Source organism: Triturus cristatus, chromosome 7 (genome assembly GCF_964204655.1).
Source record: "Triturus cristatus chromosome 7, aTriCri1.1, whole genome shotgun sequence".
Taxonomy (NCBI): Eukaryota; Metazoa; Chordata; class Amphibia; order Caudata; family Salamandridae; genus Triturus; species Triturus cristatus.
The window spans coordinates 194147623-194164635 of NC_140590.1; the positions used below are offsets into that span (position 1 = coordinate 194147623).

General features: G+C 44.3%; 1 protein-coding gene across 1 annotated transcript in view; it reads left to right on the forward strand.

Moving 5' to 3' along the window:
• Nucleotides 1–17013, forward strand: part of LOC146809197 (venom serine protease inhibitor-like) — an 82670-nt gene that overhangs the window by 49384 nt on the left and 16273 nt on the right. The window contains exon 3 of the mRNA XM_085616019.1: nt 267–293. Within this exon, the coding sequence (XP_085472145.1) occupies nt 267–293 (27 nt within the window). The remainder of the gene's footprint in view (nt 1–266; nt 294–17013) is intronic.

A 17013-nucleotide genomic window follows, 5' to 3' on the forward strand; every position in this document is an offset into this window, starting at 1 on the left:
AAAAATCCTGTTCACTGTACTGTCTGAATAGTCCACAACTTGCTTTACCCACTGCAGGTTCATTAAAACAGCGGGTCAATCTGTGGGGAAAATCATACCACACTCGCACCCTTCATAAAATATACCTTGAGTGCATGAAATTATTGGTGTAAATTTCATGGTGTATTGCTCTCATAATCTCAATATCATGTTAACGCATTCCATGTACAGCCTCACTGACTTGCCATTGATGAACTGACAGGATTTCTTGTGCTTTCTATTCACAGATTTTTCCTTGATGTGGGTGAACGGAGGTAAGAATATTATAAGTTTGTAATTTAGCATCTCTAAAATTAAAAGTTGGAGAATATAGATATGCCAATTTGTGCTAGATGGTTATTTTGGTGATTTTCCTAATTTCTCTTTGTTGGGCCCCCCTCCTGCAAATTGTAGTTCCACACTTGGAATTAGTTCACAGTAAAGCCAGTTTTGTTTATAGGTTTTTTAAATTAGAAAAATGGGTTCATAATGTAGAGCCAAAATAAGTTATGATGGACTTTATAATAAGAATCATACATGCCTACAGAGATCCAGCAAATAGGAGGATATAAAGTAAATGTACTGGTAAAGATAGTACTACAACTGCACAGTATTACAAATTACAGTACAAAGATACCACCCTCACTCATTTTCATGACAAATATCAAGATCAGACACATCTTGAGTCTGTAGGTCACCGTAGTAATTGCCTTTTACACATCTTTCCTGTTATCTTTTCATTGGTGCAATCTGTGACTGTTTTAGTGATGTAGGAATAAAGGGATCTCTACATTTGTTTTATAACAAAGCATGTAATATCAAATAGTCTTTGGTCTGCATACATCATTTCACACTACGGTCAGTTACATGCATTATTTTGTTGAGAAAACATTATTTAATATGGAGGGATAATACATACTATAGGCATATTGTGGGCTAAAAACAGTAGTGGTACTGCATACCATAAAACGAATTGTCAAAATCAGTAGGGATGACTAGCATTTTTAGGTACAACCAGGCCTACTGGTTTGCGTAAGATTATGTGGCAGATATTATTTGAACAGTACAGTATGGTTAGGTCAATAATTACATGCTATTAGAAATAGAATTATTTTTTAGCAACAGCTTCCCTTACTAAGCATAATCCTGTTATGTCACAAATGCAGTTCTTAAGAGAATCACTGATATCAAAAGAATAGGCAAGAGTGTGTGCTAGGGTCAAGCAGTACCAAATGAACACACCACAATAACATTTACATACCAACGTGATAAACAAAAAGACAAGAATTTTTTGACTAGATATGTATTTTTTCATTTTTAGGGAAAGAAGCAAAAGAAAGCTCAAAGTGTCAATTGAAAGTAACATTTTATTTCCGAATATGACCTAGGCATGCGTTTTGGTCAAAATTAATTTGGGGATAGATAAAAGAAACACTCATAAGATATATAATATTATTTATTTTAAATTTACGATTGAAAATAGAATGCAATTCAATATTATAATGGGAAAACTATTTATGTGTTTTACCAATAACACTTAAAAACACTATTCAAAAATGTCACATTTCCCAAAATTGATCCACCTTCCCAGATCACAAATACACATACAGCAAATGAAACATAGACATAGAAGATCAGTAATGAGCCTTTAGTAAGTGAGTTTGATACATCTAATGTTGTTAATATATTCCCTTTAGAAAGTGCTTGATGTACATCTGGACAGCTGCCTGTCCTGACATAGGGCAGGCCCTCTATGCAAGCAAGATCTACATTAGTTAAAAAAACATACCAATAGGGGCCCTGTGCATCAGATTTGTGTGCTTTCATTTTTCAATTCAATACAAACAACATAAAGACACTTGTGGGTTTAGTTGAATTATTAACAAAATGAATGAAACCATCTCTGAGTGCAATAACATAATTCAATCTGGTATCTGAAAAACATTACAGGAATAGTAGCCAGAAATCGCAAATGAAATATACCCTTGAAGAAACACAACCACCTAATGTACCTAATAGATCCAATATAGGTCAACATGTAAATAAAGAGGGATCTAGTATTAGGTATATGTCTATTACACATATGCCATGTCCAGTTAGAATAAATCAAAGTCAAACTACTCTGAAAAATCCATCTTAAAATTAAGTCTGGGTGGTGAACTCCGGATTTTTCTCAATTTAGTAGTCCTAAGTTTAGGACTCCTAACTTTAGGACTCCTAAATGGCTTCTGTGAATACCGAAAGCCTTAAAAATAGGTTTTTTCTCAGTTTAGTAGTTGTAAATTTAGGAGTCCTAACCTTAGGACTCCTAAACTGAGAAAAATCCTAATTTTAAGACTTTCGGTATTCACACGAGACATTTAGGAGTCCTAAATTTAGGACTACTAAATTGAGAAAAATCCTAATTTTAAGACTTTCGGTATTCACAGAAGGCATTTAGGAGTCCTAAAGTTAGGAGTCCTAACTATACTACTACTAAACTGAGAAAAATCCTAATTTTAAGACTTTCGGTATTCACAGAAGTCATTTAGGAGTCCTAAACTTAGGAGTCCTAAACTTAGGACTACTAAATTGAGAAAAATCCTAATTTTAAGACTTTCGGTATTCACAGAAGGCATTTAGGAGTCCTAAAGATAGGAGTCCTAACTATACTAGTACTAAACTGAGAAAAATCCTAATTTTAAGACTTTCGGTATTCACAGAAGGCATTTAGGAGTCCTAAACTTAGGAGTCCTAACTTCTATGAATACCGAAATGAGTAAGTGCCTTCTGTGAATACCAAAATGAGTAAGTGCCTTCTATGAATACCAAAATGGTAGTAAGTTTAGGATTTTGTCTTAAGTTAGTTCTGTGAATCGGGCCCCTGGATATTTAGAGAGTGGTACATTCTTAATACAATTGATCTATTCTGATTCTGATAGAGGACAAATGATTCTTATATGTGGCCCATCCATACATCCAATTTTATTTGGGAAAAATTGTAATAGAATAGAAAGCCTCTTTTTTGGTTCCTAATTCAGCTGAGGGATGCGGATAACAAACATGAACAATGTATTCATCAAACATTGTATCTAAAATGCCCCTAGGTTGCCTACCGGACAGCATGCGCTCCCTTGAGCTTTGTGCAGAATAACATTACCCCCCTCCCGTTCTGGTCAGTCTTGGACTTGGGAATTGATAAGGATACTGACCCTCCCTGCAGGTGCACATCTGTAAATTGCATCCCACCCTGCCAATCATGCTTGTTCCGCTCCACCAGTTCCCCCCCTGAAGGCACCATGGAAGGCGAGGAAGAAAGCAGATCTGAAGAGCTGGACCTCCCCCATGGGTCTACCTACTGTTTTTACTGCCTCCATGAGGGCTGAAAATACCTACATGGTAATGGGTGCCGGATCTCGGCTGGGGACATTGCAGGCGTTGCCACCTTTTCATTGCGCACTGTAGTACTAAAGGGCCCATGGGATCCCTATGGCCTTTCATCTTTTCAAAGAAGGCTACTGCCACCATGTGGCCACCGAACGCCCCAATCCCTCAATTCCTTCACAAATTATAGTACAGACGTTGGCTCATGCCATGCCCCCTCCCTGTATCTCCTAGAAAATTGCAGTAAGTGTTAAAAGCCCCTCATAGGCCCGCCTAGTCCTGGGTGCTAGGCTAGCTGCCACGATGTCCGATAGGTTGGGGCACCAAGTTGCCACAGAGGCTCTGGACAAGGCATTGGACTGACCACTGCTCCTGGGTGGTAGGACCTGAAAACCTGAATCTTGAAATGAGACAATGTATCAAATGCATGATTGAATACTCCTGGGAAATGCCTAGCCTTAAACATCACATTTAGGGCCAGATGTACAAGCGTGGAAATAGTTATTTGCGACTCACAATTTGAGAGGCGCTATTTCTGATGTACAACAGTGTATTTCACACTCTTAGTGCTTCCCAATGGGGTGGCAAATTGAGAGGCTCATGAATATTAATGAGCCTCTCACAATTTGCGATCCCATTAGGGATGGCAGGCCCTCCCAGGTATAGTGGCCTGCTGCGCTCAGCAGAACACCATTTCTGGGACTGCTTTTAAATAAAGGAAAAGGGGATGCACTTAAAAAAATTTAATTGAAACGTTTTCATTTTTTTTTTTTCCCTGGGACCACTGCCTGTCCTTAAAAAATATTTAGCCCTGCATTTGCAAAGGAAAAGGGGTCCTCCTAAATGTAACCTGGGGTCTAACTACTTTGGGCCCTTTGGTCGCTGCCCAAACCCTTACCTCCCTTCCAGAACAAGTGACAGTCCAAAAAACCTTGTTGACTGCAAGCACCCCCACAGCCAGAGCCACTCCCACAAGTCCAATCAAGTGGGGCAGGTGAGTATGCACTCTAACATGCGTGCTTTGGTGCAGTGCAGGTCAACCAGGGAGGAAAGGGAGAGTGCCCAAAGCTGTTGGTGCCTATTGCTGCTCCTCACGCTGGAATCCAGCAAAGAAAGCCTTAAGAAATACCCTGTAGGGGAAGAGAAACAAAAGGTGCTACTATGGTGACCTCCGGGCGCATGGACGGAGGGGTGCAGATCTTCCCCAAGGCAGAGCGGTAAGTAAAAGACCTTGCTGCCGCTCTGCGCTTCTTTTTAATGGGGCTTTTGCCCAAAATCAGGTTGGAACAGGTCCCGGCAGGATCCGGGACCTGATCTTCCTACTTTGCCCCTGAAGTGCTTCTTACATTTCAGGGGCATTCTCCCACTCGTCTAATGACTTCCCGTGGGGCGGGTGCCGGACGTGCCTTCAGCCTTGGCTGATTCCACCCCCCACAGGAGACGCGTCCCGGGGACCTGCACAACTGCCATATGTGCGGTGTGCCGGAGTTCCCGGTGGCGCCTGTTGTTACTCCTCCTCTGCTGGAGTACTAGAATGTGCATCCATCTCACCATAGTTTACAGTTTATGATTTTAATGGTATATGAGTGAGCTTTCATACTAAGGACCTCATTATGATGTTGGTCAGATCGCAACCAACAGGCCATCGGTTGCAGTCCTACTGACATCTAGTGCCGCAGTCCGACCACCTCATTAAGGTTTGTGGCATTTGGAGGCAGTAGGCGAAGGGACCAACAAATGCTTCTGACGGGCTCAAGAAGCCTGTCCAACCATTGGTCAAAATGTAATACCCTACAATAGGGTTTATGATGTCCCTTACACACAGCTTTTCAATGCGGTACATACGCCATTGAAGGCTGTCAGAATCAGAATGTGGAGGCCCCTAGAAGGGCCCCTGTCCCTCTGCAGCATCTGCTATGAGGCCTCAGGAGAACCTCTGGTACCCCCCAATCATCCATACCCATGTGCCAGGCACCACATGTGAATAGCACACCGTCCATGGATGTTTGCAAACATCAATTTTACCAATGCTGCTTGTGCTGCAGCCCTCTTCCGGCAGCACAAGCTGCAATGGAAAAATTCATGTTTGTGATGGCCTCACGGGCGGTCGCATCCTACTTTGTCAGATGGAACCACCGACTAATAGCCGGTCGATTTCCATTCTGAGACGATGCCGGTCGGACTCACATCCAATCAGCATCGTAATCGGGGCCTAAGTGTCTGGTCACCACTTGGTGCAAATACTGTTAAATTATATATGCAACTTGTTGTTTTTTTGTCCATTCACAAATTGTGAAATTGTGTGTAATTTGAGTTTCACAATTTAACTAAGACAAAAAGCAAATAGAAAGTGGGAAATAGGTAAATAGTCAGATTGCTATACAATTAGAGCATACCTACATTTTCAAACTCAATGCATCAAAGAAGGTCTCTGTTATGCTTGTATAACAAATTGCAAATGGTTTGCGATTTGCATTTATATAACAGGCCTATAACTTTCAGCAATGATTTTGCTGCCCCTCTTATGATTAATGTTTTGTCATCCCATTGGTTCTTTGGATTCAGTGCTTTAAATTGAAACATTATTGTAGGAGATCCAAAAGTCATTTTTGTAACCTTACACATTTCATTTATTTACTTGTTGCCTGACTAAAAATATCTTGGAAAGAGAATTGTCATGGAACACAGTAAATCCTGTCTTTAAATTCTTTCTACACTTCTCTTCCAAATGTTGTAAACAAGGTAGACTCTGTCCCACCAGTTTCACTTATGATTACCTTAACTCTGGCAACATATGATTACAGATCAAGATATCCATGCTGAAATTGAACAATTTTTTCTTCAGCATCATATTTCTGATCACAGCAATCAAAGGTTTCCTCAAAGAATTATACAAAGGCTGCATAATTATCCAATAATAGACTGCCTTCTGACCCTAAATGATTGGCCAAGGCCAAGGATTCCTAGTAGCACTGCATATAATAAATTCTACATTTGCTTCATCCGTAAAGTATTTATGACATAGATATTTAGAAACTACATCAAATTTCAACTCAACTAAACCTGCAAATATTGAGTTTATAGTTCCTTTCAGAAGTTCTGTCAGGTGTTGTAAACAGGATGAATTCTCTGTTTAATTCTGACCCTGTAGTGTCAGTTTATCACACCCATTAGATGTACTTGACCTTGATCTAATTAATCTTGAACAACCAATTACTGGTGGCATGTCACCATTTGTACTAAGGTAAATGATTTTCCTCTACTGCTTAAAATATAGGCTAATCTAATGGCAAATATGCTTGGCAGATATTTGTTAATTGCATGGTTTTCACTGAAAAATAAGATCAGATCAGGGGCATGGCTTGACTCAACATGGTGTTAGACGTGTTTCCCTTGAGCTCTGGACTGCGAGGCCTTTCCTGCCACAATCCACTCAACAGGGCCAAAACCCTACTTATCTAGTTACAGACTGGTGGCCTGAGCACTCCTGTGGCCTCTGGGGACCTTATCGCCAGTGGGAGAGTCAGCCTGGTGCTGTGGCCCTGCTGTAGGGTACAAGTGTACACAGCACTGCCACCATCTTAACTGGATCCCAGACCCATGGAAACCACAGCTCTTTACAGCTTAGAGCCCAGAGGATGCATAGGCACCGGGGACTCAGAGTTGGAGAGTGGAAGATATCTTCTTGCCCTCTGGTCAACAAGAGGTGGAGGGGGCTGGGGATTAGCTGCGTACCACCTTGCAGGCAACCCAGATCTGGCAACTCACCGTGAAGGCCCAAATCTGGCTGAGACCCTGAGCTGTGCTGCGTTATGCCCTGTGGCAGACACAAGCGCTCCCTAATCTTGACAGCCCTTGGAGGTGATGCTGCACGGAATGGGGCCTGTCTGGCACTTGTGGTGGTGCATGGTCAGAAAGATGTGGGCCCTGCTACTGTGAAAAAGGCCCCGCTGAGTACACGGGGAGCTAGGGGTCCTGGATCTGCTGTGCAAACTGTCACCAACCCCTAGTGCCTAACACAGAGCTGTGCGCTGGGAGCTGGGCCCTGGTGCTGAGATCTGTGGTTAACCTGAGACTGAATCCCGGTCCTTACTGGGAAGGAGCACAGGGTTTGAAGGTCTGTGGGGGAATAAATGACTACCATTCACCAAAGTGATCTTCTGCAGTTTCCCTCAACCCCCGCCCAGAGATCAGGCAGGAGTGGCCCCTTAGCTGAGCCTGCATCCCCCAGTAGTAGAGGAGACTACAACCGACCCTCCAGCAGTAATGCTGTGACGGCTTGGGGCCATATCATGTTTCTCTCTGTAGCATTCCACAAGATGTGAGAGATTGTGTATGATGAAGGACTTTGCCCCACCCACTAATGCTCCGGCTACCGCCCACATTCTCACCAGGTCCAAGGTGCAGCATGCTGGCCTATGCTTTAGAGACTGCTACAAAGGGTTGTTAACGCAGCAAGTGTGTTCTGTGCTTCAGGAAAGGAATACCTCTAGACTTCCAAGACTCACCCCTATACCTCACTGGGTCTGGGTATGCCCCTAGCTGCCAGGATCTACACCATCACATATGACAAGAGGCAGTCCTATAACCTCATTGGAACTACAGGGACAGTAGAGCCTGACAACTTTGGAGCTGCTGCCTTAGACACATATTCCCCTCTTGGCACTACCTGTTAGGCCCTGCATCCCTTGGCAAAGTAAGGGGTGAGGCTGGAACCACACCCTGGAGTTCTCTAGGCAGCAATATCGAAGAGCTACTGCCCTGTATCTTTGGCACATATTTAATAGCCAGTCCATAGGTGAAGGACATGCATTCTGCCTTAGCCCAGCAATATATATCATCACCCTTCAATACATGCTCACAGCTTCTTGCTCCTACCTCTTTGTCTGTGGTGATAATCCATCTGGAGTTGATATGGTTGGAGCCCTTGGTCAGATGTGTAGCCCCCCTGACTCTCTACTGGTGCCTTGCAATGCCCCGTGGCAGTACCATTAGAGCTACATCTTGAGCCATGACCAAGGAAGGCTCTGTTACCTCACTGCGGCAAAAAGCAAATCTGTTGACAGTGGATTCCTCCCTCTGAGGCTGCTGCATCAGCAACCCTAACTCAAGCTTACAAGGACATTTGCCTCCAATAATTTCGAGCGGAGATCGGCTCCCTTGATACTGAATTCAAATCATGCATCCGTTAAATAAAATGCAATGCTGATGGGCTTGGCGATCAAATTAGTAACATGGAACAAATGTTGGTTTCCCGCAAAGAAGATCCAAGAGAGTTTCTGGTGAGGGATGGTGAGCTTTGAAGACCAGCATATCAACCTCCAACAGAAGCGCATGAATCAAGTATTGCATTCGATGGAACAATATCTGTATCACTGGCATTCTGAAAGGTATGGAGGTCTCTGATATTGTGTCATACACTGCAGACCTCCTGTATGTCATCCGGGAGGATCCAGATATCTCCCTTTCAATGCTGGACAGGTTGCATAGAGTAACAGGAACACTGAGGCATCCGTATTCTCCTCCTGAAATCCTCACATGGGTGCATTCCTTTGCGAGAAGGAGGCCATCCTGCAAGCCTCACTTAAGAAGGCCGATCTGGTATACAAAGGACATACAATGCAACAGTTTCAAGATGTTGCACCTTCCACCTTGTTCTGCAAGTAGAGCTTCTGCCCCATCACCAATAGGCTTCAGGAAGTGAATATTTGCAATCAGTGGGAACATCTCTTCACTTTCCACTTTGACTGTTAGGGCAAACACAGACTCATGTGGTCACTGAAAAAAGTCCAGCACCTTCTAAGCATCCCACCAGCCTCTGCGGGGTCAGCCTATCAACCCCCAGCTCGCCAGCCCGACAAGTGCCTTCCGTCGAATACAGTATATTCCAGAAATGCCTCTAAACACAGCAGGGACCTACAGTTTAGTGAAAATTAGAAAGACATTATCCAGCATCTCTGTAATCTGGAAGCACCCTCTATTCCCCCCCTTCAACATTGGAATCAGTTTGATCTGCTGTGCTTTCCTTCACCTCTCTGCACAGCACGATTGGTGGTTCCTTTCATCACCCCACATCAATCGTCCATATGCTGGCTTGGAGCATAGCTGACAGATTGCCCTCCCTGCTCTCCCATGAGCCTTGGTGTTGGACTACTGGACGGCTACCTCCTGACCAAGCAGTGTGCTGCACTAATCGATACACATCGCCTCCTTCTTCCCATTCATATAGACAACAACCTCTCCAGTGCGACCCTGTGCTACGCTGTTGGCCCTGATGGCCATGGACCATGGACCTTGAACTTGCAGTTGCTGTTGGACCATTCCTCTGATCCAGACTTTTGGGGAGTGACTTCATCTGTCTGGCTGGTATTGCCAAGAGCTGGCCCCTTTCAATTCTGGATCTACTGTTTTGTCCCGGTTGTCCTGGCTGTTAGTACTGTTTTGCCTAATGTGCACATTTCTCTGTCTCAGTTGTATGACGCCCTGAGCTCACTTTCCGTCTCCTGTTTCCTATACTCAATTAACTATACACCCCACTCTGCCCCACTCACTTTTTTGATTCCAATAATTTTCCTATGTCAGGCTGCTTACACAAGCTGGGTACCCTTGCCCAACCTATAATCATCACCAATGACCTAATCCCCGGTGTTAAATTTGTACACAAAAAAGGAAACAGGTGTGAAAGCATCTCCTCCAACAGAATGGCAAAATGATTTTCTTGCGAGTACCTCCTCCGCCAGTGCAACTCACACATAGCATACGCTGTCTACCTCATTTGTCACTAGGCCTATGCAACCACTAAGACAGCAGGGGTGCCAATTCTTTGTTTGACCTCTTTATTCTCCAAGATTCTGCGGGTGGTCCGGGATGGGGGGGCTGATTCCTGGACCTTAATCTTCAGCATGGTTGACACCCCCTCACTCTTCTAAATCTATATACACCCAACCAGGCACAAGATTCTTTCCTTAGGTCTGTGATCAAGGATAAACTGTCTCAGGAGGAGGAAGATATGGTGCTGGATGGGGACTTTAATTTGGTATGAGACCCACTCTGGATAACAGCACAGCCCTGTTTCAGGTAACTGGTGCCATGTCAGCAGCTCTTAAGCACAGTATAGCTGATGTGGGCCTTGTAGATGGATGGAGAAACCCATACCTTGACACTAGGGACTTTTCATTCTTTTCCCATTTCCATCAGTCATATCCACGCATTAACTATTTTATCTTCACCTATTTCTTATTGTAATATCTGGACACATTGCTCATCAAGTAAATCTCGATCTCGGGCCACGCACACATAGAACTGACTTGGAATAGAATGGAGGACGTAAATCGCTTCTCCCACAATGGTGATTTCCCCTGCAACTTCTACAAGACCTGGTAGATTTTGAAGAAATCCGACCTGAGATAACAAACTGTTCTGAGACTAACACCCACCCAGACATCTCGGCACACTCCCTCTGGGGCAGATTTAAAGTCACTTTCAGGGGCTTTATCGCAACTGTCTCAACGCCCGGTTGAAAGAAGCCAAGCTGGTTTAAATGGGTTTGGCTGTTGTTATCAAGGTCTAGGAATGCCTGAATCACGCCAACCTACCCCAACGCAATAAATGTCTCATGGATCTCTTAAGGTGTCAGCTTAGGGCAGAGTGCAATAACAATGCAGAATGGGACCTCCTTGCTCTCAAACAAAATTAATATGAGGGTGGTAAAAAGGTGAGAAACCTCTTGGCCGAAAACTGTGGCAGCAACAAGCTTGTGCACACATCCCGGAATCCAGACGAAGCTGGGTGATTGGGCAACTTCTAAAATGGCCAAACAGTAGGCATTTACCAGGCCCTTTATGCTAGCAATGAGGCCTTTCTAGATGTCAATGGCAAATATCTTGTGGGTTGTAAATGGGACTCACTTGACACTCCACATGCTGCGTGAAGCCCCCATTACTTTGGAGGAGCTTCGGCGTGCCTTGAAGAGCCTTCCCCTTGGTAAAATCCCAGGTCCTGATGGTTTGCTACTAGCCTTTTATTGTAAATTCCCTCTGCAATTGCAGGAGAATTTGCTGATCTATCAAACAACTTCACGACTTCTTCAGAGGCAGAGATCTCAGTTTATCCCGAAGCCAGGCAATGACCACTAGCTCTGTGCCTCTTGCCGTCCTATAGCACTTATAAACACCAATGCAAAACGGTATGCTTATATAATTGGCTGGAGCTCTACCTCCCAGGTCTTATAGACCCAGACCATGTTGGCTTTAAACACAACAAACAGGAGAAGATAATCTTTGCCGTTTGACCCACTTAGTGGAGAAGTCTTGCCAACATGCTATCTGGCATGCCTCCTCTCACTTGACACAGAGAAGGCTTTTGGCAGGGTTAGGTGGTCCTTCTTAAAGGCTGTACTCCAGTAGGCAGGACTGGGCCCTGCAATGATGGACAGGATCATGGCCCCCTTCACCTTCCCAACTGCAAGAATTCAGGCCAATGGAGGTCTATGTCAAACCATGCACTTACGGAAAGGCACCAAACAGGACTGCCCCCTTGCAACTCTCGGGAGTCATCATTCGGCTAACCGAGAATATAGGACAGATACGCTTTGGGGGACGCACTCATAATATTGCCCTGTTTGTTGACTATATTCTCCTGACTCGCACTCAGCCAGTGAAATCCCTCACAATGTGTGTGCTTACTCTCCATGCCTCTGAGGCTTCAAGATGAATTTGTCCAAGTCTCAGGCACTAAACTTGACTCTCCCTCCTATGGGCCTTTTGGCACTTCTATACATTACACCCATCCAATAAGCACATTGATCCATTCAATACCTGGTCCTCCAGCTTACCTAAACATTGGCCACCTAGACAATGACCAACTGACCAGAAATCTGTCTTAGAGGTCCTCCACTGCTGGAAACCCCCACACTGGGCGTTTCAAGTTCAGTAAAGATGTCTCTCCTTCCAAAAATACTCTACCTCTTTCATAGTTTACCTACACTGATCCCCTCGATGAGATACTGTGCCTTCAAGGGGATATTTGCTCCTTACTTTGGGAGAGGTGACGCCCTTGCTTCTCAAACAGAGTGCTGATGCTCCCTTGGGACAGGGAGGACCGGGGTGCCCTAATCTCCATAAATATTACTGGACAGCACACCTCTGCTTTGTCTCAGAGTGGGTTGTATGAGAAAGCAATAAGCATTGGTTTCATATCTACCGGGCTGTGGCTTGTGGACCCCTCTGGGACTTAGCATGGCTCCAGACACACACAAGACCATAAAGACCCTATATTGCCATCCCTACTAAAATGGTCCTGGAAATATGGGACAAAGCTGCAGTGAAATGAGGCCTGACCACTTTCCACTCGCCCATCACCCCTCTGGCACATAATCCAGACTTTACTTCCACTCTGCAGCCACACTCCTATAGTCACAGGAGGTAGGGGGACTGTCACACACTTTGGGATGACTTTGATGGTGATTCCCTGAAGACATTTCATCAGTGTTGACAGGAGTTATGTCTCCCTGAGTCCACTAGACCACAATATCATTTACAGTGCAACTGGGCTCTCTCCTTACCCAAGGCACAGGGGGCTACTCGCCAACTGAGAGCTTTTGAGACCCTAGTTTGGTCATTTGATGAGACCCGTGGACTCATCTTGCACACATACCAGGCCCTCCTACAATTCACCCCTATCTGCCTACATCCTTATCAATCACAAAGGTACATAGACATTGGGGAAGGCTTATCTACAAAACAATGGGAACAACTCTGGCGCGACATTCTGTGGATTTCTATAAGCTTAGCCCAGCACAAGAGAGCATACAAAGTATTGACTCACTGATATCTCAGCTTCGCACTATCTTTCTCAACTGCTCCACTTTGCTGGCTCTGCAATTCAGTACCAGGAGACAATTTACACAATATGGTCGTCTTGCCCAAGCATCACCACCTTTTGGAAAGACATTCTTGGCCAAATTAGGAGGAACTATACGTTCCGCTCTTTTAGATTCCTACCCAACAACCATTCCTGGTATCTGACCCCTAAAAAAGCAGGCCATGACGCATGCTGAATGGCACTTAATCACCAACATATTTGGGGCTGCCAAGCAACTGATAGCCCTACATTGGAAGAAACCTTCTTCTCGACCTATATCCCAATGATTGATGTGCCTGTAGCAAGTCTTTGATATAAAATGGTGTTTTCATAAAATAACACGGAGAGGAAGATCACGCGCATTTGGCAGCACCCACATACAATACTTTTCCCATTTGGAATTTATTTATTTATAAAGTTTTGTATAGCGTAAACATGACCCTAGTGGGTATTAGAGTGATTTCCAATAGTATAATTGAACATCTAACATGATCACATGTATAAAGGGAAGTAAAAAGCCTTGAGCATACATAACTTCATACACTTGTTCTCAAAGATAGTCATCAAGGAAAGGCCAGGCATCATAAAAGAGAGATAGATTAGTGTAAAAACTTGTTCATCAGAATTGATTTTACATCTTTTTTTTATGAGGCAGTAGATGAAATTAGGCGAACATTCAAAGGCAAAGAGTTCCATATCTTTGGTGCGACACTTGAGAAAGCTCTGTTTCCAGTTTTCTTTTTATGGAAGTGCTGCGGTTTCAGTGTGCAGGGATCTCGCACTTTGCAATTGTCTGCAACTCCCCCAATCTTTCTAGTTATTGTCATGCATGCAATCTTTAGTTGAATTCTTGCCTGTTAAGAGGGCCAGTTTGTGGAAATGTGGATTTTCCTGATCAGTTATGTCCCCTATCTTGGACCCCAACGGTTCTGTATGCATGTTACAAGTACATGTATGTTCCCTCCAGTTCCAGTTTCTAAGACGCAAACACATGTGTGTCTACCGTCAACATGTTCTCTGTCAGATCCGCCATCAATGGGCTGGATATTCGATTCCTAAGCATGAAAGGCCACCGACTTTATATGGCTCAGTTACTCCATTTTTACAGTTCAGGCAAGTAGGCCCGATTCTGTCCTCAAAGCCTTTCCCTGCTCTCTGTCTCTGACAGCTTCAGCTTGAGCTCGCATCTGTATCCATGAACTTTGTCCTACTCCCTGTGCAGCTAACGGTGCCTGCCTCGGCCAGTTTTCGCCTGCCTGCCAAGAAGTTGTATTTCACCTTCGAATTATCTATTTTGCTCTTCAGCCGATGCATTCCTGTCTAGTGATTTAGGTAAACATTTCCTCTAGCTCACAAGCAAGGGACTCAGCCTTTCCGTCCTCCTGCAAATGATTCATAGCCCTGCTGCCATGGAAGGTTTTCTGCCTCTCGCATCTCACATAGACATTTAGGCGTTTGTGCCCGCACACAGTCAGTATAGACTAGATTATGTCCGAAAGTCCTTCCTTGTGGATAACATAGTTCTTTAAACATAGGATGTTAGATATGATTTGGGATTAGGTTGACTTGACCCCTCAGACTTTTCGTCTCCATATGTAGAGTTAATGTCAAGTCCCCTTCACCCCCTAGTTGCACGTCAAGTACACGTCATGCTGCTGCGCGCGCATCTATGCCAAGTATTATCTTATAGATCCACCTATGTCTGATAATCCTAACCAATCATGTTTCTTTAATTCCTTATTACGCCTAGTTTCGATTACGTACCTGTCATGTCACTTTTCTTATCAAATGTTACGCCTTCTACATTCGTTTCATTGTAATGTACTTATTATAAAAATGCATGTCTGTCAATAAAGTATTGTACTTCACTTCCTGAACCTTCTTGGTGACGGAACCTGAAGGCCGCGACTCGAGTCGGCCATTTTGAATGGAATAAAGCCCATTTAGAAAACCTCTTATACCACGGATTCTGCCTCTTGTTATTCTGAGCTATTTTACTTCATTTTAAGATTCCGTATGAAATTCAGTCCGGTAAAGAAGATTTTATTTACCACAAATGGCGCCCGAATAGGGACACTTTCTCATCTCACGCGCCGGCGGTGCGTTGCAGGCCCGGTCTCCTGCCACAGCTGGATGGACCATAAACGCGTACCAGCAGGATTTCCTGTAAGCTCCCTCCGGTCAAGCGGGGGCGACTGAGGCTGCGATCAACCCAGACGAGGCGGTGAGAAGTGCGAAGTATCCCGACCAGAGCCTAGCTGAGAGAGCAAGATCCGAGGTATACAGAGGCCCACCAGGTTTTTCGAAATCCCGATGTCCAGAGGGTCCGCTGTCCGCAGTCATCGAGTCCTGTCCATTCTCTGAGGCCTTCCGTTTCAAGGAGCTACTCGGTGAGTACCATCGCCGGGGAGGCGTGTTGACGCGCACATAGGTTGTGCCGGTCAAGACGGATTTGGGTACACAAATCCGGTCTGCACTGTTTAGCAGTGTATATGTACTGTTTAGCAGTATATCAAGTATTCCGAAGTATTCAGTTATTGTCAAGAATTCAGCGTGGTGATTAGTTAGGCAGACTGTCATCATTGTCGGTCATTGTTACAATGTTTAATGTTTAATGTTTAAAGTGTTCAAATATTGTGGTATGAATGATTGTTCATTGTTCACTGTTCATTATTGTGTTTTTTCGTATTAAGAAAATTCAAGAGTAAGTATCAGATCAGTTGTCAATATGCCGCTCTTCTCGAAGTTAAGACAGATTACTACCAGAAAAGGGGTGCTTGAAGAAGCAGTTCCTATTCCTCCTAGGGACACTCCAGGGCATTTTATGTACCATAAGCATGGCTTAGATGCCATATTGTTTCTTGATCTATGGGTAGATTATACCAAGGGATTGCCGGAAAGTCAAAGGTGGCCCGCAGCGGGAACCTGGGATGCAGAGTGCATCATGAAAGTGGAGGAAGAGTTATGGAAAAGAAAGGTCAGACAGTCACAGAAAGACGCTGTTGAGTTATGGCGTAAAGAATCTCATAGACGAACAGAAAAAGCACGTAGACAAGAAGAGAGGAGTAAAGAAAGTTCAAATAAAGCTCAAGAAAATCTATTAATTGAGGAAGGTATCCGAGTGAAATCAGAACAAGTAAATAGACAGAGAAATGCTCTTATGAATGGTATGTATCCCCTCCTAGCCGAAGGACTACCTAAGGCTGCTCCAGAGATACCAAAAGACTTGCCACCCCCATTATTTCCAATTAAGGTACATCCAAAAGGGCATCCCAGAACCGCAGAGGATGTCTTTCTTTCCTCATATCTAGACGACGCAGCTCCCGAGTATGCTAACGCCACACCACATAGACCGTCTGGCGGAGGGGTTCAACGTCAGGATCAGGTATCTGTCCCCGTGCAACAGCAAGTCCCGACACAAGCTTCGGCAAGCACATCTGTTTCCGCATCTGTCTCCGCAGTCGACTCTACAGAGGTATCGACACCCATAGTTGCTGTGTCACGTTCAACGAACCCATTCACACCCGACGCCCCAGATGGGGCCACGGGAGGTGCTAGCAGTACCTTTACACCACCTAGAATAAATAAACTTGTCTTTCAAGAGTCAGCACATTCACGTACACCAAAATTCGTAAGTGAACGTACGCTTAAGGAACTCCTTGTTAATTGTAGATATGACCCGGTGGTTGGTAAGGAGGACGAAATGGTTCTGGCATCATTACGTATCAGGCGAGCCGCAGAGTATTTAGCAAGGTTACCAGGAATGACTAC